General features: G+C 45.2%; 1 protein-coding gene across 1 annotated transcript; it reads left to right on the top strand.

The window, feature by feature from the left end:
* The first annotated feature begins 2288 nt into the window (after nt 1–2288).
* Nucleotides 2289–24760, top strand: LOC142586157 (uncharacterized). Its single transcript, XM_075697410.1, has 6 exons — nt 2289–2486; nt 5375–5532; nt 16570–17830; nt 21340–21392; nt 23850–23926; nt 24678–24760. The coding sequence occupies exons 3-6, from the start codon at nt 16715–16717 to the stop codon at nt 24758–24760; spliced, it is 1329 nt and encodes a 442-aa protein (XP_075553525.1). The 5' UTR covers nt 2289–2486; nt 5375–5532; nt 16570–16714.
* The last annotated feature ends 1970 nt before the right edge of the window (nt 24761–26730 follow it).

Here is a 26730-nt window from a genome sequence, read left to right on the forward strand (position 1 = left end):
TCAGGTACCAAGTATGCTGTTATTGACGAAACATCAATGTTTAGTCTGTCTATAGTAATAACAGAATATACAGAAAATTACTTCTTCAAACCTAGCTTAGAGGTGTACCAAGCTAGTCTGGTAACGTTGGGTGTGCCATACTGCCTTAATCACTAATGTTTCTCACAGTCCTAAAATTACAGTACAGCATACCATTTTCAATTCAGGGAAAGAAAGCTTAAATTTTAATTTTAATGTGTGATGACACTGTCATGTTCCTAACTTGATCGGAAACGTTGCAAGAACTTACCGAACCTCGTTTTCTTCCCCCTATTTTCATGCGTCATACGAGGTGCCAACTACGTAGTTGGTATCTCCGGTGTCCTCGGTGAACTAAGCAAGGTACCTTATTTATATTTGCCAAAATTAAGGACCACGTTGCGGCAATGTTTAGAAAAAAGTTCAAAGTTCGTGCGTTAATTGTTGCTTTTGCATTAGATTACCTGTGCAAGTGCTCCCGAAAGTTATAACTGTTTGTCGCGAACGCCGCAACATTTAACCCGCTTCCATGGCTTAACTACTAGCACCGTCGATGTCAAGTTTCGCAAACGTGGGAGAAACACCATGACACATTTGTGCGCTAACTTAAATGCATAATTAAGTCCAGCTTTTGAATAACGTTCTTCTCTGAAGGTCTTGAAAGCGTTACGTGACCATTTTACGCTGTTCCTCAGTGTATCAAGGGAGCTCTGTGTAACACAGCTGATATTTGGCGGAAATAAAGGGCACCTTATGGCTTAATTATGTGTCCGCAAAATTAAATGTCTATGAGTTATTTAGGCATGCGCAATAAATACGTATTCAAGCGTTACACAAACGGTGTGCACAATTATAAATTTTACGAGCGGCGCAAAATTTAGCACGTAACCTTATAGCTAGCACGACTATAAACGCCGCCAAGATGATACATGACAAACAAGGACACTCTACTATAACAAATCGTGTGCAATGGTAAATTCGTGCCGATTATATACAGCTCTAGCAATAGATATCTAAAGCAGGCGTTTGAAAGTGCCAATACGCGGTCATTGTCAGCTACGTACGTTTCTCAATGTCCTGAGAAAAGTCTGCGTTACGCGAAGTTAATATTTAGTCGACATGGAAGGCATATATTAACATCAATTGGTTGTTACAAATAAGTATAGAAACGTCCCCCCCCCCTTTTTTTTTTCTTTCTATCGGTAATTTCATGCGTTACGAGGTTCGCCCGCAGTATTCGGTGAACTAAACGAAGCACCTTGCTTTCGTTTGGTGAAAGTGAGGGCCTGGTGATAGGTGAGGGTAGGAAGTGTTCAATGTCGGGGGGTTGTTAACTGCGTCCTTTGCAATAAGTTACGTATATGTGATCCCTCCAGGGCGTTGTGAGCGGGTCGTGCGAGAGCGCAGAATTTAGTCCGTTTTCCTGGCAGAACTACCAAGATCAAATTAACGAAAATTGAGAAAATGCTATGGTAAATCATTATGCGAAGTCTAATGCACTTGGATCAAGTAGAGGTTCTGTTAAAGAAATAATAGAGCAAGTGCTCAGCTATGTTTTCCAGGGTTCCGAGTAAACTGTATGTTACACAAAGGCAATATTTGTCGGATGTAAGTCATGTATTATGTGTAGGCAAAACGCGAAGTGGTTGGGTTATTTACGGCCGTTGCAATAAATTACGAATTCAAGCGCTCCAGAGGGTACATGATGGAGTTTCATGAACGGCGCATATCTTCGGACGCAGTTTCAAACGAACCAGTCATCCACGGTGAATCTTTAAAAGTACGTGATATAATTATGCGCGACACACGTCTGATATATATATATATATATATATATATATATATATATATATATATATATATATATATATATATATATATATATATATATATATATTCGACAACAAGATGTTTTACTGAATGATCTGAACCATAAAATGCGATCTTGCTGCCGAATTTAAAAAAAGAGCATCTAAAACTGTAAGCGCGAAATCATTTGATTTCTATATGTCTATCGCAAGGTCTCTGGGTACGTGTATGGTGCAGATCTAGAATTCTCTTATGACACTTCTCTGCTTGTTCGAAACTGTAAGAATGCCATGTTTAGAATCAAGCCATATGAGTCTTTCTTTTTTTTTAAGTATTATCGTTGTACCTGCGCAAGCTTCAAAACTTCCTCCATGCTTTAAAACCACTTTTTTTTTTCTTTTTGAAGGGGGGGGGGGTGCGTGCATGACGTAAGCATACGAAGCCATACGCAGTCATATCCAGAGCCGGAGCTTCCTTTTTCAAAGCAAAGAAAGCACACATCAAAGCAACTGCAAAATTAGGGAAACCGGAAAACTTCGCCATAAGTTAGGGCGTCTCTTTGTTTTGATTTGGATACCCATATTCTTTGGCCGATGCTGCTTTCTCGCTCCTATATTAGAAAATACTCGCTAGTGGGACTGTGAAGCTTCAAATGACAGGTGCGTGTGCATTTCCCCGTTTCTGCCGAATGATGCGATTGAAGTTTTTGACAACATTAGCGCTTTGTTCAGCTCCACTGTGCTGTATTGTACTGCCCACAGCATGGTAGTGCCACGCTACAATAATGAACTGCACTTGACACGCGCGTACCTTTGTACCATACTGTGAAATTTTACTTTGAGCTTAGAGCAAACGGCAACGAGAAAGCCGAGATCGCTTTCTTTGTGATGACAACACGATTGTTTCCGCAGTCTTGACTTTAGAAACGATGACGGACTTCAGATAACCGGAGCCAGTGTTTAACGAAAATCAAAAGCAGAAATCTCTCTCGTGCCTCAGCCGCATTTCATTTGGCTTGCGTTGCTTTCTTTGTCTGAAATGACTGTTCCGTCTGATCGGCAGGTGTATTGCTCGCTGTTCATTTGTGACGTTTTAAGTTCAACTTCTTGCGAGTTTAAAAGTAAATTACATTCTGCGTTTTCTATTGTTCTTTTTTATTATTGTCACTGGGTTTCAGATGTGTGACAAAATAAGTTTGCCGATCTGCCGTTACAGACAGCCGTCAACAGTCGCACAGGAGGCGAGTGATTTGGGTGCAATTTGCAAATGAGTGCAACTTATTCAGTACAGTGGGCGTCTGGCAGAACTTTCATTAAGCACATGTCTGGCTGTGCAAACAGAGTAGAACCCGTGACTCAAAATTGCGAGAGTTGTACACTGCAACTGATGGAGCTGGGCATTTGTTTAGCAAAGACTACTGTTCGTGCTTCATGATGATAAGACCATGCTTTGCAAAGTTGAATTCAGAGGTGTAGAGGAGAATCCCTCAAATAAGATATGGTAATGTCTGAAAGTTTAGTATTGCTCCAAAGACAGATACATAGTGCAACGACATAAAGCGGCCATGTTGACAGACCATTGACACCAAGCTACTCCTTTGGAATGCAATGTGGTGAATGTGGGTTGGAGAGCATTCTGGTGAATGTTCAGCAGTCTAGTCACTTGGTTGCGAGAGTCAGTGAGGGTTCAGGGTCTCGGATGTGCAGTGGAGTAACATTTAACAGCAGAAAAAAGAAACAGACGGCAGAAATGTTTAAAAAGTTAAAAAGGAGATGAACATTATGCAGATACACATGAACAGTCAGACTATAGTCGGTGACAAGTAAAAAAAATGCTAGAGGAAGCTCCCCTTCCAAAGATGTGTTATGCATCTGCCCTCTGTGCCTGTGCACATTGGAAGATAGCACCTTGCAGTTGCCCATGGGGCCAAGGGGAGTCCCAACTTAACAGACATAATCACGCCATTGTCAAGCATCACGGGATCGAACAAGCAAAATTGCCAAGTACAAGAACGACACGGACAGCTTGCCACACAGACTGGTTGTTTGCATAAGAGATTTTGAGAAGGATTTTGTAAACCTCCTCTAGCCTTCCGAGACTGGAAGACAGCTCGAGGACATATTTATGTTTAAAGTCGGTTATTATTACTCATTGGGATGTTGCATGAAAAACATAATTTTAGTGCTGCTGTTAAAGTTCAGCACCAACAACTCCATGTGCATGGAATAAGTAGCCATTTCCTCATTTCTTATATGGTAAAAACAGCTTTTCTTTGCATAAACAGTGAGATTAACAGGCAACATTATGTGGTTAGTTGTCATGTTGACTGGACTTTCGTGCCGTTTTTGATGTATTCAAAACGCACTTCATGGTTGCTGTTCGTTGTCTGTTACCACACAACAGCCTATGTCTAATAGGTATTAATTTTCTCTGAAGCTTGCAGCAAGAATACAACTAAACCACTTTCATGCAGTTCCACGCACATGAGACGTGATATCCAGGGTGAATATGTTACATATTCAATATATTGGTATCTGACAATGCAGCATTCTGTCAACATATGTTTTAAACAATGGAAGCGACATGTTCATGGCAGAGCTTAGCTCTCTGCAGAAGTGCGGGAGCTTGGTAATAACTGCATAGACTGCGTTACTGCTTTCCCATTTTTCCAGCACCTTATTCTCTGACCTTTCTTTCTTTGTATTCCCATGGCACCACTGGGCAAACAGGTATTGAGGTCCTCAGTGAGTCTGTTCGCTACTCACTTGACGTACCCTCTTTCCCCATAGTGTACACTGCACCCACAAGGCACCCTGAGATTGCCTGGAAAAGCCCTCTTGCCACTGTTGTCAGTCTGTTCTTTTTTCCTAGCTCTTGTGTATCTGAATCAAGCGATGGCATTTCGGAGAAGTATTTTGTAAGCGAGAGTGAGCACAACAAAGTTAGTTGCATACGGCCTATGTCAGCTATTTCAGCTCAGAATTTTGTCCAGTCTCACTAATAATTTATCTTACCTGGATCCATTAAAAGTTAATTCAGTTGCTATTACAAGTTCATGAAACAAAGAAAGAGACATGCTTTGTTTTATGCTTATAGAGGCTCCTCTATGCAGATCACCCGCAGTGGTGGCTCACTGGGTATGGCAGTCCGCTGCGGACCTTGAGGTCAGAGGTTGGATTCCCACCCATGGCAACCACATTCTCATGGTAGCAGAGTGAAAAGATACCATTGTACCACACTTTGTATGAGCATAATGAGCCCCAATTAACATTTGTAGCTTTCCATCTTACCCTCAAGTAGCCTTGGGTATCTATTGGGCATTCCTTAATGCACATTCATTATAATTGCTGCAGGCTGTAGTGGTTGAGTTTGCTGGCATGGCCTGATGGCTGGTTTTTATTTGCAGACAATGTGTATAACAGGAGAACGGTTTTGTTGGCAGATATTCTTATATATGCAAAACTTTCGAGACTGCTGTTGTGCAAATACCTGTATGTCACACACAGATACCAAGATCACCAAGTTGCTTCTCTGAATCTTGTCGCAGCTGCATGAGGCTGGAGGCTATTGTCTACGCCAGGGCTGCAGCTGTAGTTACTATGGCAACCGCCTGAAACTGTGATGTCGACCAAAGCGTGCCCGACAGGAACTGGATGTCTCATTCCATGGAAGAGCAGTCACCCATAGTCATTTCCAAGCCTGCAGGTTTGTTTTATTGGCCAATCTATTTGTGCATATTCTCTTGCATTTTGTTTTGTAGCAAAACAGATTTCTACTGCCTGAACCAATCTATTTATGCAAGAACTGTTTTGTAGCTGTAAAAGAGCGATTTCATAGACTAATTATTCATAGTTAGGAACATTGCAGTATGTAAACAAGTATGTCGTTGGCATAGAAATTATAAGCCCAAATGAATTTATGCTGGGGTGGACGCCTCCATTCAGTACAGTCGAACCTCGTTATAATGTAACAGGATATGACGAAATAATGGATATAACAAAGCATGTGCCCGTGAAATCTTCATAGAGATCCACACAACTCAAAGGGACCCTGAAGCAATTTCGACACTTGTGTACAGACATACGGAGTTGGTAGGGTAGGTGCATCTAATCGAGACAAAAATTAAGCGCTCTGTGTAAGGCATATTGTTTATTATATGGCTTTTGAAATGTGCATTGCTACAAATCACAGCGGCGGCGCTCCCTAGAATTTTCAGTCGCCCCTACCCATGCTACCTACCGTGGGTGAGTGATATCACTCGGACAAGCAATGCAATTTTCCACCCACGCAACATCGTTTAGAATGCTAGATGCGCCACGCTTCATTAAGCTTATTTTTTAATATCATACATATGCATAGTAATTTGTGTAAAATAAATCCACAAATGCAAGAAATGTCGATAAACGTACTTTTTTTTTCCAAACCAATGGCCCACTTCTGCTTTAATATGGCGATCATCTGCTATAGCTGTGGTGACCGCAGCTGATGGACACGGCGGGGTTCTCTAAATGAAAAGAGATGCAGCGTGGCAGGAACATGAATGCTGCCAGCACTGTACCATGCTCAAATTGCACCGCAGGCATGGGCAGGAAGTTAACTGCACTGACTGCACGCTGTAGAAAACGCGAATGCGTCACGTCAGTGTCAACACCAACCTCCCTGATCAACACAGCAGTCACCTGCAGTATTGAAAAGAAAGGCATCTTAGCAGCAACTGCAGGTTCCACATTTGTCAAATAGTCAAATTTGTGTATAATGTGCCTAGAATGGTAACAGACAAAATATTGTAACAAGCCGAGATCCAGAAATAAAAGTGCTGTGAAGGCGCTCGAACCTGCCTTTCGTTGGAAAGCACCTGTCAGAGAGCCGCCACGTTGAGTTAGACATTACTGTAGCGGTACCGTCCCTGCCTTCCACTAACAAAGTGTTGGATGAATTCTCGCTGTTGCTGTACTTCCTTTTCCCAATTTCCTTTTTTAAATTGCAAGAGTAGAGGAAGCACTATAAATAGCCCATTTCACATTTCACCACATCAGCTGAGGCAGTGCTTATTTTTTTTCTTCACTGAAGGCTGCAAAAAAGTCTTGCGAGTGAATATAAGGGCAATCGTAGACATACAAGATATTAGATACCTATATGTTATGATGCTATTGTCAAACAATACCAGAAACAGCTACTTTGTAATTTGTACATTGCATGTGTGCTTGCAGCAATGTGGCGAATGCCCGCGAAATCATCAATCTATTTTTGCTTCTTGTAGCGTAAGCCAGCAAGCATTGCCATGTGTTAATTGTCACCCAGTTAAAATCCATGCACTAATTGGTGTGGTCCAAGTATGTAAAGAACTTACCTCAAAGGTAAGGAACATAGGCAGAAATCCCGAAAATCTTGCAACTACACTGGATATAACACTATAGTCGGGTACAACTTTAGAAAAAAGGGGCCGCCCTTCTCCGATGGCCGAAGCGCGACGTCCGATTGCCTCTGCGACTAAAATAATCCTGCTCAAAAGAATTGTGCTTCTTAAACGCGCAATTTTCAGTATAGATAGACTTTTGTATTTTGATGACTGGTTTAGTAGAGCTCTCATGTGCTACAGCACATGCCGGATCTCGACAGAAAATTAACCCCGTGCCTTCTACAACACTGCCCGTCGCCTGCTCTTTAGCTTCATTGCAAGTGACAAAAGTAGAAAGAGCAGCTCTGCATGGCTTTTGCACTTGTTTACATGTACACGGCACATTTACTGCTCCTGTTCCGAGCTTCAGATGAATCAGTTGCTATTGAACAAGTACTTATATAAAACAATGCATTTATCGCAACCATTACAAACTCAAGATGCTCGATGTCAGCAAAAGCAGTGTTCCAAGCTGAGGAGGGAAGTCAAAGCTTCGAATATTTCGGGTGGCAAACTGTCGGCGCCCTCGCGAAAACGCCCACGAAATGCGGAGAAAAGAAGACGCAGCACGAAGTATGACACGTTGTGTGCGCCGAGCTCATGTGCACGATTTCTTTCGCCGCAACGAGATACCGATGGTGGAGAAGATCACTAACGAGTTTTTTGTGCTCCGGGATTTGCCTGACGGAAGGCCAACGCTATGGTGTGTCGACCGTGGAGGCAGCATTCATCCCCGCATGGTGCCTGCTTCGGGCACACGACTACGTGCACGGCTCGGGTTTCCTCGCGGCTGCATGGTGTCCACGACGGAAGCGGCCACCGAATCATGGACTGCTATTCGGCCCCTCCCCGTGCCGGCAGCAATGCAACCTCCCCCCCCCCCCTCCTTTGTCCGGCGGCGCCCGCACCACGAACGACTCCTGCTGTGCTTGAGACGGTTTCCATAGGAGGGCTGTGTTTCGACCCCATGCCTTGCAGTTGGTTCCCTTTGTCCTATGGGGGCCATAAAACTTCCTCGGTGCACCATTTTGACCGACCGACAGATCGGCCCTACGCCGCAGCGCAGTTCGAGGAAACGCTGGCCACGGAGAGCGGCATTAGGACCACGGGGGCTGCCCGGACCCTCTCTCTCTCTCTCGACCTTGTTTCATCCTCAGGGACTGTCTGGGGAATCTGGGGACTAAAAGGTGTCATTTAAGCAGCTTGCATCTACTCTGTTGGTCTCTCTCTTGACAATGACGACAACATGTAAACATGGTATAAAGAATTCTTTGCCGTGAAAGCTCTCCTCGTCTCTGACTCTGCGTGAAGTGGGGTCCAGACCTCCTGCCGGCCATACATATGTCGGCACATGCAACAATGGATCTCCCATTGGTTAAAACATGTTGGCGGGCTAGTTGGTTATAATCCATGGTAGAGTGTATAAGTGCGACTGAACGAGGACGTACAAAGAAAGTTTCTTTCTACGTCCTCGTTCAGTCGCGCTTATACACTCTCCCATGGATCTCCCATCACTGAAGCGTCGTACTGTGCGTCAACCACAGCTGCCAAGCAGAACCGAAGCCGAGCATTCTCCCGTGACCTCTCAAATAAATAAGCAGTTCATTTGGTGACATATTCCTTTTAATGGAAGCCCAATTATGAAAAAGCAACGTCCTGCACAGATTGTGCTCAATATAAGTATTAGCATGGAAACGTGCTGAAATGCTGGAAAATCTGAATGCAAATAGTTATTAACTATGTGGGACCCAAAATGCTCATTCTGGCAGCCACTGTCCAGCTTCCCACGAAAAAGCAGTAGTCAACATGAAATTGACAGCCACTCTTAGCAGCCTGCATGCCAAAGCACATTGTGCTTTGCGTGCAGTTGTGCTGCCCCTACTGTTTTTTACAGCCCATTGAGATGAATAATGCCAATGTCAGAAGGCCCAAAATACTCTGTTGGGCAGCCACCTACGAGCATGACGGGCCCTGTGATGAAATAACAGTTGTCGGGGCACGCTTGAAAGGCACCTTTAGCATCTGCACTTCAAAGCGCAGCCATGTCTTAGCCATTGTAGGTGAAACGGCAGTAGTCAACGCGAAATTGACTGCCGCTGTTGGCAGCTCGCATGCAAACACACATTCATGTGGTGGCATTGTTTATTTTGGCTACCTGGCCCAGGCAAGTAATGCGAATGAGAGAACAATTATGAAACATCATTAGCTTAGTGAGGCCCAAAATAGTTATTCGGGTTACTATTAATAGCAGTAGTCGAGGGCACACTTGAAAGGCATCATTAGCAGTCTGCACGTCAAATCACAGTCATGCCGCAGCCATTGTTGTATTTGTTTATCTAACTGGGCAAGTAGCGCCAATGTAAGCACAATTATTCACCCTGAATAGCTCTGCTGGCATTGTTTGTACTAAAAAATGCTGAGTGAAGTTGAATGTGTTTTATTGAGGCAATTATTTAATTCACAAGCCATTGGCATAGTGATGGACAGCCAGGTCCAGACAATGACATATGTGAAGTAATAAATGGTGAAAGTTGCAAAAGCTCTCAGTGCACTGCTTTGCTGGGTTCCATTCACTGAAAAATGTCTTCGCAACGACGAAAGCGTCAGAGAGGAAATGGCACCCCGCTGCACAATGTTATTCGTGTTGAAAATTTTTACCGTCATATGTGATGGGCAGTGAAACCGTATGTTTACTAAGAGTGAATGCATGAAAAATTCAGCAGCATAGCAAGGTGTTGTTTCGTAATATGCAACCTTTCATGTGGACTTCTGGTGAGCTGCCACATGTACTGATGCATAAACATGAACAGAGGTAACAGGCAAAGTTACTGTGCAACCCACATGACGCTTTTAAGAAAATGGAACTGTAAACCTTTCTGTTTTCATAGGCGATCAATATTTGTTTTGAGCAAGTTGGTTAATCACATTGCGGCAACAACACAAGAAGCGAGGGCAGAAAACACAGCGAGTAGGCAGATTGAAAAGACGAGGTAGACCAGTGAGAAAGGTTTTAATGAGATGAAAGAGGCCAGCCCTGCAGTATACAGGAGCTAGTGCTTTGAATGAGATTGGTTAATGAAAATGCGTAAAGACTTTGCTGAAAGAAAACTAGCAAAAACAAATGCTAATATAAAAATAAAAGGACAGAAATAAGAGTAAGCGCAAACACGCATGGAAGCAGGCACGTATTCACACACAAACGCGAAAACTAAGAAAAACTCAAATATAAAGAAATGTGGGAAATAAAAAAAAATTTACAAACGCAAGAAAACACACACATTTACAAACAGACGTGGGTAGAGGTACTATCGGAGCGGCTTCACAAGCTGCTGTGCCTACCTTCTTGCATGTGTTTTTTTTTTAACCATTCTCTTAACACTGTCTTGGGAATTTTTAATTGCAACATATCACGAGAATCCAAAAAAAGCACGAAGCTATGTTGTGGGAAACCATATTGAGCGCTGGCAACACAACTTATGCATGACTGTCCCACAGCACGCATTCTACAGCTTACGTGCACGGTGAGCACTGGTGGAAAGCAATCAATCGACAGTGCTACACAACGCTCGAACACCGCCGTTAGACGCTCGGCTATCTCACTGCTGACAAGATCGTTCACGTTAAGTTGTCGGCGACAAATCTTTGCATTGGAGGCTTCTTTTGCAAATATTTTCTGTTGAGATGCTCGTAGGTTTGTTTCATGTGCGTATGCTCTTTTCATTTCTCCTGAGAATGGTTTTGCTCCATCACTTCACCCCGTCCGACGAAAAATGCAGCGACACAGTACATGAACACACCCGCTGCTGACAGTAGGCGCCAGACTTTGGCAAACTTTTCTCGTCATAACTTCACTCGGGAGCGAAATAAAGAAGACATGGAACAAACAGGCAGGATGTGTGTTTACAGCGGTCGCCGTGGGATCTTGTTTTCAGGCGAAGCGTAGCGCAGCGATGCTCGTTGCAATGTTTCTTCGCCGGATCACGACTTCGAATAAACACACGCAGCACAGATGCCGCATCATCAGCTCGCAGTAATATTTCCGGCATGATAGACATTCACAGACAGTTTGGGAATCCACTGTGACAAGGCGTTGACACGCACAGCTGACGCGACTTGGCCCAGTTCGAAGCCCGGGCGGCCATCTTCTCCAACGGCGGGGTCACCAAAAGTATTTGTCCAGCCAAAAGTATTGACCAGCCAAAAGTATTTGTTACGTGTGTTGATAATTGCCTCTTCATCGTGAAGTCATCCTTGGACAGCTTCCTTGCCCATCTCAAATCCATATACCAGGCAATCGAGTTCACCGTGGGACAGGTAGAAGACGGCACCTTGCCTTTCCTGGGTGTTATTGTCCAGCGACACAATGAGCGGGTGACTTTTTCCGTGAACACTATGCCGACACACACCAGCCGGTATAAGGTCGAATCCATTTATAACAATATACGAGTGCCACGAAAATTCCATTGTCATAACCGATAATTATGACTGGGTTGCATGAAAAATTCAGTATAGGCGGATGGCAGTGCTGATGTGAGAAAACTAAATAGGTGGGGAGGACAGTGCTCCTCCCCTCGGCCTTCCTCTGCCCGGCTGCTGATTGTGTTCACTCATTTAACTGCTTCCTGGGTGCTCCGATTGCGTGTAACAAGCCGCGGCTGTCGGCGTTAAAGAATAGCAGTGCTATAACAACTGCAAAGAGGTGTGATGGGTGGCAAGCGATATGCGAGCACCGCCAAGGCATCACTTTGGTGGCCCCAAAAGGGGCCTTTTAAAGGTTGCGAGAAGGCTGCCGCAGCAGCCTGTCAGCTTGAGAAATCAAGAAGAAGCGCTGAGGAGAGATCGCCACAAACATCTTGCGACGTGCTTCTCACTGTATTGTACGAGAGAAGGTTCTGTCCGTCAGCCATGCATGCTTTGTGCGAAGCTTGCCGACATCCTTCTCCAAGGCATCCAAGTGCTCCACGTTGTGCAGCAGGAGGTTCCTCGCGAAAATGAAGCCCGGAGGGACTGAATCATTGGCCGGGCCTCCTGTCAGGACAATGTTGAGGCAGCCTGCCCTACCGCGTCGTCGCTGCCATCGTCGCCGTCGCTATCTGATGCCAGCACGTTTGTGACGATCGTCTCATTGGTTAGAAGCACTTACTTTCCAAATCTATAGCTGTGCGCTTTCTTTTCACTTGCAACGCCGTGCATTGCCGTTTATCAGTGGGCGGATCAGCCATCTTCCATTTCGGCAGCGAGTCAAGTGAAGCTGAGAAATCACATGGCCAGGAATGACTTCGACGCAACCAACATAGATGGCGCGAGCAATTAATCTGTTCGCAGAGCTGTACTGAATGAGGAGCCAGCGATCAACATGCGAGCAATCTGCTTGCAGCGCAATTGGTGAGGTCCATTCGTGTTTTGGAGCGTGGGGTGGCATAAATCTATGGGCACAGCCCATTTGTGTTCATAGGGGTAGAAGGGCGATGGGAGAGAGTCGCACGGAGATGGCTGGAAAATGAGCGTACGGCGGCTGAAGGAGCAGCCCATCGTGCAGCAGCTCGAATTTCTCATTTTCTTTCTTTCCTTTCAAGGATTTCGCTTTTCACTACCTTTCGGCTCGGACACCCAGCAGCCAGACTTCATCATTACAGTCGAACCAGGCTATATCAAACCTGTTTACATCGAATTATTCTTTATATTGAACAATTTCTGAACACGATATAGTTCCAATGAGTATATATAGCAAAAGTTAACGTTTACATTGAACAAAAATATCAGCGACTCCCGATATATCGAACGTAAAGCAGCAGAAAAGTGCCCCCAGAAGTTGGCTTTCCCTGGCGGTGGCGGGGAAACCAGGCGACGCAGCCCCATCAAGCCACTCTCCCTGCCGTGACCATGCTGCGTCAAGCGAGCTGTCGACACCCCCCTGCAAAAAATGATCCTGGCCTGCCTGCAGCGCTTGCTCAGACAGCCAGTCTGAGCCCTCATCAAGATTGCGCAAGTGCGAGTTGTCTAGCTGCTTTTTGGGTTGTTGTGTTTGCGTCTTGTGAGCCTTCTCCCACAGTGTTGCTGTGATGAAGTGGCAGGTTTCGCCGTGAAGTTCAAAATCATAAATCGGGTCGAACGAGGTGAGAAGTCGGGTGCCCCACTGTGTGCAAGATTCCGAAGGGCACTCTCACCGCGATCTTGAAGAATAAGGGGAAGATTAGGGCTAAAGTGGACAAACTCATGACCCGGTGCCCATGGCGCCTGATGTATACGCACGGCTGTGTACAAGTGGTCCATCCGAAATCGCTTCAGACGTGCCGGCTTCCGCGTGCCCGGTGATGACTAAATTCTGGTGGGTGCGACGAAGCCGTTGACAAATCAACGATCGACGAGTTTTTGAGTACAGATGATGGTGTCGCAACCACGGGAGAGCCCGAAAATGAAGACTGCCGACATCATACCGAGCACAAGTGAAAGTGGGCAAAATGAGGAAAGCAACAACGGTCCTTTGGCCACATACTCCAAGGTGATTGGTGCACTCGCACTAGTCTGGTGCTTCTGTGCAAATGTGGAAGGTTGTGGCCTCAGCTGCTCCGACTCCTTAAACAATGTGGAGAAGTGCGTGCATCATGGGCAGCGAAATTACCAAAGCAGCGGAAAATACTGGACTATTTCATGCGAAACTAAGCTAGTTTCATCAATAATGTGATTTTATAAATGGTATGTGCTTTTATGACATCCAATTCTTAAGCAGGCTTATATCGAATTATGCTCTATATCGAACTGATATGCATTTTTTTTTTCTTTTCTTGTTTTCGAGTTCGATATACCGGGGTGCGACTGTATAACCGATAATGCAGCATCTGGGCATTGTAGTAAGCAGGTTATTTCACCATGGAAAACATACAAATGTCGACGGTGCAGCAACTTTGCATTGTTATAACCGATATATTGTTAAAACCGGTAACATTATATAGGGATTCAACTGTATGCAGTTCAGTTCCAACCACCCTGCACCCCATAAAGTCGGTCGCTTCAACGCCTCTTTTCTGTGCAAAAGCACATTTGAAACAGAACAGCGCGGTGTTCACGGGGTCAAGCAAGGAGAAACGACACGGACGAGCGTAAGTGTACAGGCAAGAAGTGGATACACAAGAGGCTTCATCTTCCGGGTGTAGTACTGCCAGGGTCGCCCGCTCTCTCCTCCCCTGGACGCCCGTTTCGCTGGGGACAAAGGAGACAAAGTCAGCCAGTTGTGTTAGGATTCCATAGGTTCCTGGAATTAGCAGCTTTCAAAAACGCTGACAAAAAGCAGTGTCAAAGTTGCACACAGGTCAGTGCCAACGCTCACCAGGTTGCTCCCACAGCCAAAGGACGAACCATGCAAAGAGAAATGCCAGATGATTGTTTACAAAGTGTCATGCTCTAAGCGCCCCGCCACTTAGATTAGTGAAAGCAAGAGCTCTTCTGACAGAATATGCCAACACAAGAACAACGTACGGGAACTCGAAGCACAGTGCAGCACTCGCTGAACACTGTGAGAAGCACGGCTGTGCAGTTGATTTCAATGGTGCCTCTGTGATTGAAATTGAGACAAGCCCGGTGTGAAGACCCTTGCTTGAGTTGTGGTATGTACTCACAGCACCATCAGTCAGTCGCTGCGGATGCTCTCCCCCTTGTTTGTCCACACCTTCACGATGTCACGGAGAGGAGGAATCGCAACACAAAGAAGACGGGACTTTAAGGGATGCTGTTTCTTCGGCCGCTTCAGTCATCCCTTGAAGAAGGGACTGAGCCGGTCCTGAAACGTTGGGAACTTCTTAACCTTGGCTGGAGCAGTTTTCACTTGCAATATTTCCCACTGAGCTAGACCGGTCTCTATCGAAGATGTTTTCTTTTTGGGACAAAGTATGTGCGTTTTAATTATGCCCACATGCACTTGCTGTCTCCTGTCACATTGCGAGCACGGATACACCTAATAAGTGTACTGGCAGGAATTCAGAGCTATTTAGGAAGTGCCTGTGACAGTTTGAGCTGTTGGGGCCAATGAAGGGCATGCATTCATTTTTTCAGAGTGCTTGATTTTTCTGATGCTTTCGTGGCCTCTAGGGTGTTTGCTGTAGGTGTTTTTGATGGGACATGATGCGTTTTCAATGCATTTGCAGCCCCCTAGCTCTGCCAAGACAAATTCAGTCTCTAAAGGGGATGCTATTGGGATAAACATAGGGGTCAGGCTGACAGGTCAAGCTTTAATTACCCGGTGAAAGCCAATTTTAGGGATAAAATAACAAAAGCTTTGGCCCATGGAAACACATGGGCGCTGGCTGAAACCTTTGGTCGGGATCAAATTAACCAGAATTGAATTAACGGAAGTCGACTGTAGCTGTCCGAAACCATCTGAAGTACCTGTTGTGCACTCAAATCCTTCTGAAAGAGTGAGTGTCCTGCCTCATGGATTGATGCATATAGTTACAGGAACGAGACAATGAGTCAGAAACAGTAAAATATTTTTAATTAACTAGAGTATACTTACCAACTTTCCGCACTTACAAAAACGGCCACGTTTTCGTAAGTGCGAGCCCTTTGCGCTCAGTTGTGCTTGCAATCAGTGACGCTGAATTCAAAGTTCATCCAACTTGCATCTAGGTATCATTGCTCTTAAAAGAAACAGTTTGGTGGGGCTTGATGAAGCAGCGGTAGCGCTTTTTCGTGTCAATTTACTGATGCTTAGAAAGCGAGGCATGCCTTATGTGTGAAGGAACAAATGTGAACACATTGAAACCTTTGCACAAAACAACTGACATGTTGAGGCCTACCTGAGGTGTACATTTGAGGTTTGTAGAGTATGAACTGGATATGCATGAAGAGGCTGGTTGAAGGGGTTATACTGCACAATGCATGGGGGGAAGGAGGGGTTACATGTACACTGTGTGTGGTACACAGACTGAAAAGTATGTTCCTGAGGTAGGACATGACAAGTGAGTTGCTTGGTGATGATCTATACATGACTGAGTGTAGCCATGAGTTTTGTCCCCTTTTATTATTGTGTTTAAATTCACACTGTTAATTACCTAAGCTCATAGTAAAAGATACCTTGAGTTGCTCAGGAGGACAGTAAACAGTACTAAGTTGGTTGCATCTTCTAACTCACTCATGAATTTTTAAAAGTTTGGCCCGACTTAGCTGGAACACCCTGTATTTATGTAGTATGATAGGTGAAGTGTTGTGTGGAAAGCGAGCACATTACTACATATTGTTACCAAAAGATGGAAACATTTTTATCTGCTAATGACATTGTGTCGATCTGAAAAGAAGCTATGATTGTTTCTACGAGCATTTTTGATAATTTCGATTATTTTTCTCTGCAGGATTGCCACTGGACCATTGAAGCACCACATAGTCTTTGCACCCAGTGTGTCAGTGAATAGACATAAGACAGCGTTAATTCTTGGTACGTGCGTTCACCATTATTCGAATCATAGCATCGTTTCTGTGTAGTGGACCAAACACAATATGAAGAATTCAAGGTACCAAGGACGGAGTGCTGCAGTTCCACCCCCCAGGCGCTCTGCAAGAATCAGCTGTGTTCGTTTCACACGACTGGGTATGTACAACGAGGACACCGCCGAAGATGAAACCCTCACAGAGTCCCTGTCAACCATGATGGCATCACTCAAAGTGGCAATGCCGTGCCTGTGGCCACGAAAGTGCCAGGTCTGCGAGAAGACACTGTCCAGCCAGGCAGCACTTGTGAGACACATGCGCACACATACGGGCGAAAAACCATATGCATGCCCCTCGTGTCCTGCAGCCTACAGCACTCAATACCTGCTTAGCCTGCACATACGATCGCACACTGGTGAGAGGCCACACAAGTGCCACATCTGTGAACGTTCATTCTCTCAGCGGACTCCACTGATCCACCACCTACGTACACACACGGGTGAGAAACCGTATGAATGCTCTCTCTGTCCAGCAGAATTTGTAAAATTTCAGTCACTCTGCCAGCACAAGCGAACACACACGGGTGAGCAGCCATATGAGTGCAGTGTGTGTTGCCAGAAGTTCGCACAGCTCCCGTACCTCATAGCACACATGCGCACGCACACGGGCGAAAAGCCATTTGCATGCCGTGCGTGCCCGGCAGCGTTCACTCATCGAAAGACACTTGCCAATCACGAGAGAACACATACGGGAGAAAAACCGTTTGAGTGTCGCAGGTGTGGCCGCCGGTTCTCTCAGCAAGGGAACCTGAGGCGCCACCTACGGCTGCACACGATTGACAAAGAACACAAGTGCAGCCTGTGTCCCGCAGTTTTTGCCCTAAAGCCCTCGCTAGAGGCTCATGAATTGTCGCACAAAGCTGTTAGGCCTTTTAAATGCAGTGAGTGCCCCGCTTCTTTTGTCCACAAACAAAACCTGGACGCCCATGAACGGGTACACACAGGTGATGTGCCATTTGCATGTGCTGTGTGTGACAAAAGGTTCTCGGCATTAAGGCGAGTGCAACGACACCTGCTCACTCACACAGGCGAGAAGAGGTTCAAATGCAGCATCTGCAAAAAGCATTTTACACGGACTTTCAGCTTGGCACGCCACATGCGAATACACGCAAGGAAAAAGGATGCCTAAAGGGCTCGCAGGCAGATCTCTGCCTTTTGCAATATGTGACACCACTCTTCACTGCACTTGTATATACGAGGGCACATCAGAAAGTCATTGCCGCTATATTTTATTAGCCAAAATAAGGTACCTGCAGGTAATTGCAAATATACATACTAATCTACACACCTTAACACTATTTTTTCCATGTAGTCCTCACACCAGTTTAGACATTTGTCCCATCGCAGCACTAAGTTTGAAATCCTCATGTGGTAGGTTTTGTCTGATTAACTGTGGGACCACCGTTGGAACTGCTGTCTTGGCTTTATCATTGTGCGTGAATCGCTGTTCTGCTAGGAATGTCTTCAGCGGACCGAAATCTTTGGAAATCACTAGGAGTGAGGTACGGACTGTATGATGGGTAGTCCAGACCCTCCCAGTGAAATGACTGGAGCTTGTCGGCGGTTCCGATTGCCACCTTTAGTTGCTTGTATGCCACCAGAAGTAGTGGTTCAACCTAAGCATTTAATTTGAGAAATGCAAACTTGTGCAATGTTGATGCGCAAGACCATTCAATGGTTACTATGTGGCCGAGTTAAAAAGATCTTGTGGCTGTTAACAGTCGACGTGGAGACTCTAAGTGCCACATTATTGCTGTGGGATACATTTACTCCAACACACTCGTGGGTGTGCAAAGGTGAAGGAGTTAAGCTCAATTTGTATATGTCAGTCCAGCATACTCCAAGCATTGACAGCATGCCATCCGTCTCATTTTTCCTGCCGACCACTAATATTTGCACACAGGCCATGAGACGCTAGTGTTCTGTTTCGGGTAGTCTTTTTTGCTATAGTGACTGAGATTAAGGTGTCAAATCACAATGACCTATTCTGGACTTGTATCATTTTATGGTGAAATTGAAGTCATTGCATGTTTATAGAGCAGTATTGCAGTGTAAAGTGTAGCAAGTTTGCAGTTTGAAGTAGTTTGTCAAATGTTTAATGTTGAACATGCAGTAGGTCCTTTCGCAGCTGTTTGATCATTGAAGCACTCATTCACAACTGCCTCATTACCTTCAACATAATGTAAGGGGCCAACATGAATGTAACAGAGTCAATATGTTCTATTTGGAGGTTGACTCATTGCAGGGTGTTCTTTGATTGAGTCTTGGTCCATCAGTAAGCATTTGGAGCTTGTGTGGCTGATGTTCCCATGAGTGCATTGTACTAATGCCTGCAGTTTCTGTAAAAGTAAGAAGCCAAGCTAGAGCTGTGCAGTGCAATTGAAGAGCTTTTCAAGCTTTGCTATGCAAAAGTTGGCAGCATAGGAACTGGTACAAACTACCTATTGTGCTGTTTGATAATGGCAGGCTTTGTGATGCTGCATTTTGTGCAAGACCAGTCCTCAATAAAAGTGATCTCATTTTTAAGGCTTCTGTGTACAATTTTCTGCAGTGTTGATACAGACCTTTTGCATAATGCCAACAACCCCGTGCACACGTTGGGTTCTCGCATAGACATGCGCAGGAAACTGGAAAGTTTGTGGGACGACACATGCCCTGTTACAGGCCTTATTTTTTTATGTCGTGTTTTGTCGTGGGCATTGCGTGTTCACTGCCCCTGCCAGCGCAAGCTTGGTTCCCTACTGATTAAATGTCTTGGCATGCTTGCATCATGAAAGTGACGTTGACTGCTTTAAAGTGAAAACGGTGACATGAAGAGGCTTCGAATACAGGAGCTACATTGGTTGTGTCTGGCATCGTTTCAAATTCCATTGGAGCCACACGAAAAAAAAGGGATGCAGACCAACAAGCGCCGTGCATGCTATAACAGGTTGTGTACTGGTATGACAATCTTCTGTTTTCCACATTGTGACGGTGCACGCGCCCTGTGTGCCTAGCAGCAATGCAAAAAATCTTGGAAGGGTTCGGGCGCAGCCTAATCGTGGAGGCCATGCGTGGATTCAAGCGATTTGGTTTCCCGAAGATGTGTGCTTGGCAAACAGCAGCACCAGATACAACTTTGCAACCCTACCAATGGAAACCCATCTGTGCAATGTCAACTTCGTGCACCACATACAATGGTAGTCCCACATTTAAAAGGGAAAGCTGTGTAGGCCTCTTAGCGACCATGCAGCGTAAACCACGTAGTAGCTGCTAATGAACAAAGAAACAGAAAAACTTCTATATCACTGAGCGAGACTTCATCAGACATCACGTTGCTGACATATTCCTCACCTGCCTCACACAAGTGCAGTAAAATTCCATCTTTTTTCAGTGGAGCTGCCACCCGTCCAAATTTAATTACATTTCACATAGTGATGTCAATGACAGCATTTTCTGAAGTGAGGAGTTTTAGGGTAGTAATTAAAAAATCAATGTGCCTTTACAAGTTTGATCTGCCTTCATAAATAATGAAGTTCAAGAAACCTGGCATGCTGTGGTGCTCTTTCCTCGAGTTTGTTGCCGTCTTTTATAACCCTGCAACCGACCATAAAAATTTGGCCATTGTAGTCACCATAGCTACCATACATAGCCATTGCACAAACGAGAAGAAAGGGGCTTAACCGAGGCGCCCAATTTTTAATAATCATATCATAAGAAGCCAACAAACAGACCACAAGGACAACGCAGGGGAAGTTACTTGTACTTACCAATTTAAATATAGAAATTATAGATTAATTTATAATTTCTTTATTTCAATTAGTAAGTACAAGTAATTTCCCCTGTGTTGTCCTCGGTGTCTTTGTTTGTTGGCTTCTTATGATAGCCATTGGATGTAATCCGCAGCCCTCCATGCCCAGAAGTAAAATAGTGTCTGCCACATCGAAGTTGTTCTAGTGCCAGCGAGTGCAATTCTTGACAGGAGCAGTGTCGTCGTAAGTTGTGTATAAATTATTTTTTACAGGATGGAAGCTGTTTCAATACTTCAATTGTACTGCTCTGTACAAGCTGTCATGGGAAGAAGCACTTCTGGCAAATGCATTAATTAATGCATGGCATTAAGGCAAAAGGTGTTAAAATTCATAGCAAGTTAACGTCATTTTCTGTGCCCCATGTGGCATGGGGCACAGACAAGTCTATGCCCCTACATGCAGTCATGATGACCAGGAAGTCGAAAGCTTTTATGAAGACGTGGAATCGGCGATGGGTAAAGTCAAAACAAAATACACTATACTGATGGGCGACTTCAATGCCAGGGTAGGCAAGAAGCAGGCTGGAGACAAGTCAGTGGGGGAATATGGCATAGGCTCTAGGAATAGCAGAGGAGAATTATTAGTAGAGTTTGCAGAACAGAATAATATGCGGATAATGAACACCTTTTTCCGCAAGCGGGTTAGTCGAAAGTGGACGTGGAGGAGCCCGAATGGTGAGACTAGAAATGAAATCGACTTCATACTCTGCGCGAACCCTGGCATCATACAAGATGTAGACGTGCTCGGCAAGGTACGCTGCAGTGACCATAGGATGGTAAGAACTCGAATTAGCCTAGACTTGAGGAGGGAACGGAAGAAACTGGTACACAAGAAGCCAATCAATGAGTTAGCGGTAAGAGGGAAACTAGAGGAATTCCGGATCAAGCTACAGAACAGGTACTCGGCTTTAACTCAGGAAGAGGACCTTAGTGTTGCAGCAATGAACGACAATCTCATGGGCATCATTAAGGAGTGCGCAACAGAAGTCGGTGGTAACGCCGTTATACAGGAAACCAGTAAGCTATCGCAGGAGACGAAAGATCTGATCACGAAAGATCTGATCAAGAAACGCCAGTGTATGAAAGCCTCTAACCCTACAGCTAGAATAGAACTGGCAGAACTTTCTAAGTTAATCAACAAGCGTAAGACAGCGGACATCAGAAACTATAATATGGATAGAATCGAACAGGCTCTCGGGAACGGAGGAAGCCTAAAAACAGTGAAGAAGAAACTAGGAATAGGCAAGAATCAGATGTGTGCGCTAAGAGACAAAGCCGGCAATATCGTTACTAATATGGATGAGATAGTTCAAGTGGCTGAGGAGTTCTATAGAGATTTATACAGTACCAGTGGCACCCACGACGATAGTGGAAGAGAGAATAGCCTAGAGGAATTCGAAATCCCACAGGTAACGCCAGAAGAAGTAAAGAAAGCCTTGGGAGCTATGCAAAGGGGGAAGGCAGCTGGGGAGGATCAGGTAACAGCAGCTTTGTTGAAGGATGGTGGTCAGATTGTTCTAGAGAAACTGGCCACCCTGTATACGCAATGCCTCATGACCTCGAGCGTACCGGAATCTTGGAAAAACGCTAACATAATCCTAATCCATAAGAAAGGGGATGCCAAAGACTTGAAAAATTATAGACCGATCAGCTTACTGTCCGTTGCCTACAAACTATTTGCTAAGGTAATCGCAAATAGAATCAGGAACACCTTAGACTTCTGCCAAGCAAAGGACCAGGCAGGATTCCGTAAAGGCTACTCAACAATAGATCATATTCACACTATCAATCAGGTGACAGAGAAATGTGCGGAATATAGCCAACCCTTATATATAGCTTTCATTGATACGAGAAAGCGTTTGATTCTGTCGAAACCTCAGAAGTCATGGAGGCATTACGGAATCAGGGTGTAGATGAGCCATATTTAAATATACTGGAAGATATCTATAGCGGCTCCACAGCCACCGTCGTCCTCCACAAAGAAAGCAACAAAATCCCTATAAAGAAAGGCGTCAGACAGGGAGATACGATATCTCCAATGCTATTCACAGCATGTTTACAGGAGGTATTCAGAGGCCTGGAGTGGGAAGAATTGGGGATAAAAGTTGATGGAGAATACCTTAGCAACTTGCGATTCGCTGATGATATTGCCTTGCTTAGTAACTCAGGAGACCAATTGCAATGCATGCTCACTGACCTGGAGAGGCAAAGCAGAAGGGTGGGTCTGAAAATTAATCTGCAGAAAACTAAAGTATTGTTTAACAGTCTCGGAAGAGAACAGCAGTTTACGATAGGTAGCGAAGCACTGGAAGTGGTAAGGGAATACATCTACTTAGGGCAGGTAGTGACCACGGATCCGGATCATGAGACTGAAATAACAAGAAGAATAAGAATGGGCTGGGGTGCGTTTGGCAGGCATTCTCAAATCATGAACAGCAGGTTGCCACTATCCCTCAAAAAGAAAGTGTATAACAGCTGTGTGTTATCAGTACTCACATATGGGGCAGAAACCTGGAGGCTTACGAAAAGGGTTCTGCTGAAATTGAGGACGACGCAACGAGCTATGGAAAGAAGAATGATGGGTGTAACGTTAAGGGATAAGAAAAGACCAGATTGGGTGAGGCAACAAACGCGGGTAAATGACATCTTAGTTGAAATCAAGAAAAAGAAATGGGCATGGGCAGGACATGTAATGAGGAGGGAAGATAACCGATGGTCATTAAGGGTTACGGACTGGATTCCAAGGGAAGGGAAGCGTAGCAGGGGGCGGCAGAAAGTTAGGTGGGCGGATGAAATTAAGACGTTTGCAGGGACAACATGGCCACAATTAGTACATGACCGGGGTAGTTGGAGAAGTATGGGAGAGGCCTTTGCCCTGCAGTGGGCGTAACTAGGCTGATAATGATGTGGCATGGGTATTGAAGCATCTGCCCTCATCTGCTGTCATTGGCAACACACGCCGTATTTGCATACTTGTTTAATCCTTTCAATGTCAGGTTGTTTTGGAGGTGGCGCTTCCCTAGCATTCTTTTTTTCTTAACTATTATAAATCAAACACAGCGGTTTATTTTCAGTTATGCAGAAGGGGAAAAAGATTATGCGGATAATGGCAAATGCACTCTTGGTATGTTCCTTGCGTTCCTATCTTCGTTTTGTATCTCCTACGTGCATGTGCATATCTCTGACGTGCATGTTTCCATGTTATTGCTGCCATGTAGGAGTTAAAAAATATAAACGTACGACAGATGGCAGAAATGTGAAATAGTGTGGCCTTGAACTACAGCATGAATATTTGGATGGAGAATCGCCGTGGTAACAGTGCATGAAGTCTAGGAGCAATCCTTCTCGTCCGCAGATGTGCACAGCTCAAGCACGCCCACGAAGGGTCGCATTCCGCAGCACAAAAAGAACACACTTTCCAGACCGAGAGATGTGAGAAAATGTGCTTCTAGAAATGCACAAAAGATGGCAGAACTGCCGCAGATCTCGCCAACAATCGGCCAGCTAGCCAGTAGACCATGTCGCTGAGACCATTTTACAGTTGTTGAACAGCTGCATTGACTCTACATCATCCTACAAAACGGCTTCTAGTGAAATATTGCACCAAGCCTTCGCCAGTTGAGTTGCATAGTAATAATGGTGGCTTCCTTGCATTGATGCTGCCTCTAGAAAACTAAAACTAGAAAGAATTCTGGGATTTAACATGCCAAAACCACAATCCGAGTATGAGGTGTGCCATAGCGGGGGTACTCCGGAGTAATTTTGACTACCTGTGGTTCTTTAATGTACACCTAATGCCGGGTTTGCAGATTACATTGTCCTGTTCACCAACACCGGGGATGAATACTCCAAAAAGCGGCCTCACTAACATCGAGCTATCTTCGAGCATGGGGTTTGGAGGCGTCCTCCGACAAGTGCTCTGTGGTCGCTTTTACATGCAAAGCAATGAGACCATGCATTGTTAAATTATTGGACAGCCTATTGCCTACGAGAAGACGCACTGTTTTCTAAGAGTGATAATAGATTGAGACCTCTCCTGGAGTGCTCGCGTCTCTTACCTAAAAAGGAAACTAGTGATGATAACAGGCATGCTCAGATTTCTTGCAGAAAAGTCATGGGGTGCATCTGTGAGTGCAATGCTCCAACTCTATAACGCACTCTTCCTGGGTCTCCTACGCTACAGCTTTCCTGTGCTGGGTGGGACCGGTAAGACCAACGTCCAAGCCCTCCAGTCTGTACAACCTCAAGCTCTCCGAATTTGTCTAGGCCTTCCCAGGTGTGCGTCAACGGCAGCAACAAAGCCACCGCGCATGACCACCCCATCAATACGTATATTCATGTCGACTCTTTAACGATGCGCATCAGACACTTCACCCTACTTCCATTGCATCATCTCGCCTCTCTTCCTGCCACTCGACCTCGTTCAGCATTTAGCAGAATTATTGCCGCCAACCATGGAAGTTTGCCGTCAAACTTTCACACCTGCAGCATGATCGTCTCTACCACTGTGGTGCCTGCATCCACTCCAAGCCCGGCATCCCGGCATTGACATTCCCGGCATCAAAAAAGAAAACGGAGATGTAATCTTTCGCCCTCAAACAAACCATGTTTTCATTCCTACATGACACACAACGAACGCACCCACGTTTATATAGACAGTTGTGTCTCCTTTAAAAGTTCAGGTGGAGCAGTGGTACTTCCCGCTCAATCTGTCACCATCAAATTCCAAGACGTCTCACGTTGCATTACCGACGGTTGCAGAACTCGCAGCTATCTGTGCTGCTCTGGAGTTTATTGGTCCCAAATCACCACATTCATGGTCCAGCTTTTGCGATTCGAAGGCAGCTCTCCAGTGTCTGCTGTCCCCTTTCAACCATGGACCTAATGTGCAGTTAGTCACAGACATCCGACTACTCCACCATTACGCAATCGACAAGGGACACAACATCATCTACCAGTGGATACTGGGTCACTGCAGAATTTTGGGAAATCACAGTGCGGATGAGGCTGCCCGGTCAGCCTACGATGGCGCCCCAATTATACCCATACCGCTGTCAACAACAGATGCAGCCCCAAGTCTTCGCTCCCTCGCACGCGAGCTTACGCAAACTGTGGAACACCAGTGAATTCACGAGCTCACGTCTTCACACATTGGATCCAAGTTTGCAACTCTGTCTTCCACCAGGCTTGCCACGAGCGGAAGCAACACTTCTGTGCCACCTATGGCTTGGCATGGCATTCACGAACTCCTCTTCCTTCCGCATTGGAATGGCCGACAGCCCTGCTTGCAACACCTGCGGCTGCGAGGAGACGATCGCACACCGCCTTTGTGACTGACCACGTTACAATGTGCCAAGAAAAGTGCTCGTGACCACGCTAGAAAAACTGGACAATCGCCCCTTCACAGAAAAGAAAGTTCTAGGAAACCGGTCCAGACGGGTTCTGGCACTCAAGGCCTTAAGGGCTTTGCTGAAGTTTTTAAGGGCCTGGGAGATTGGATCTCTCCCATGTCATTCACAGCGTGTTTACAGGAGGTATTCAGAGACCTGGATTGCAAAGAATTGGGGATAAGAGGTAATGGAGAATACCTTAGTAACTTGCAATTCGCTGATGATATTGCCTTGCTTAGTAACTCAGGGGACTAATTGCAATGCATACTCACTGACCTGGACAGGTAAAATAGGAGGGTCGGTCTAAAAATTAATCTGCAGAAAACTAATGTTTAACAGTCTTGGAAGAGAACAGCAGTTTACGATAAGTAGCAAGGCACTGAAAGTGGTAAGGGACTACATCTACTTAGGGTAGGTAGTGACCGCGGTTCTGGATCATGAGACTGAAATAATGAGAAGAATAAAAATGGGCTGGGGTGCGTTTGGCAGGCATTCTCAGATCATGAACAGCAGGTTGTCATTATCCCTCAAGAGAAAAGCTTACAACAGCTGGGTCTTACCAGTACTCGCGTATGGGGCAGAAACCTGGAGGCTTACGAAAAGGGTTCTACTTAAATTGAGGACGACGCAGCGAGCTATGGAAAGAAGTATGGGAAAGGCCTTTGTCCTGCAGTGGGTGTAGCTAGGCTGATGATGATGATGATGATGATGATGATGATGATGCCTTCACTCAAAAAGATCACGTACTCGTGAAGCCTGCGGCAGAAAGGATGTTCTGCAACTGCCGCCAAGGTTTGTGAGTGATGGCGCTGGCTATCACTCCCAGGGTTAGTTATAGTACTAACA

This window comes from Dermacentor variabilis, chromosome 6 (assembly GCF_050947875.1).
Source record: "Dermacentor variabilis isolate Ectoservices chromosome 6, ASM5094787v1, whole genome shotgun sequence".
In the NCBI taxonomy this organism is placed as follows: Eukaryota; Metazoa; Arthropoda; class Arachnida; order Ixodida; family Ixodidae; genus Dermacentor; species Dermacentor variabilis.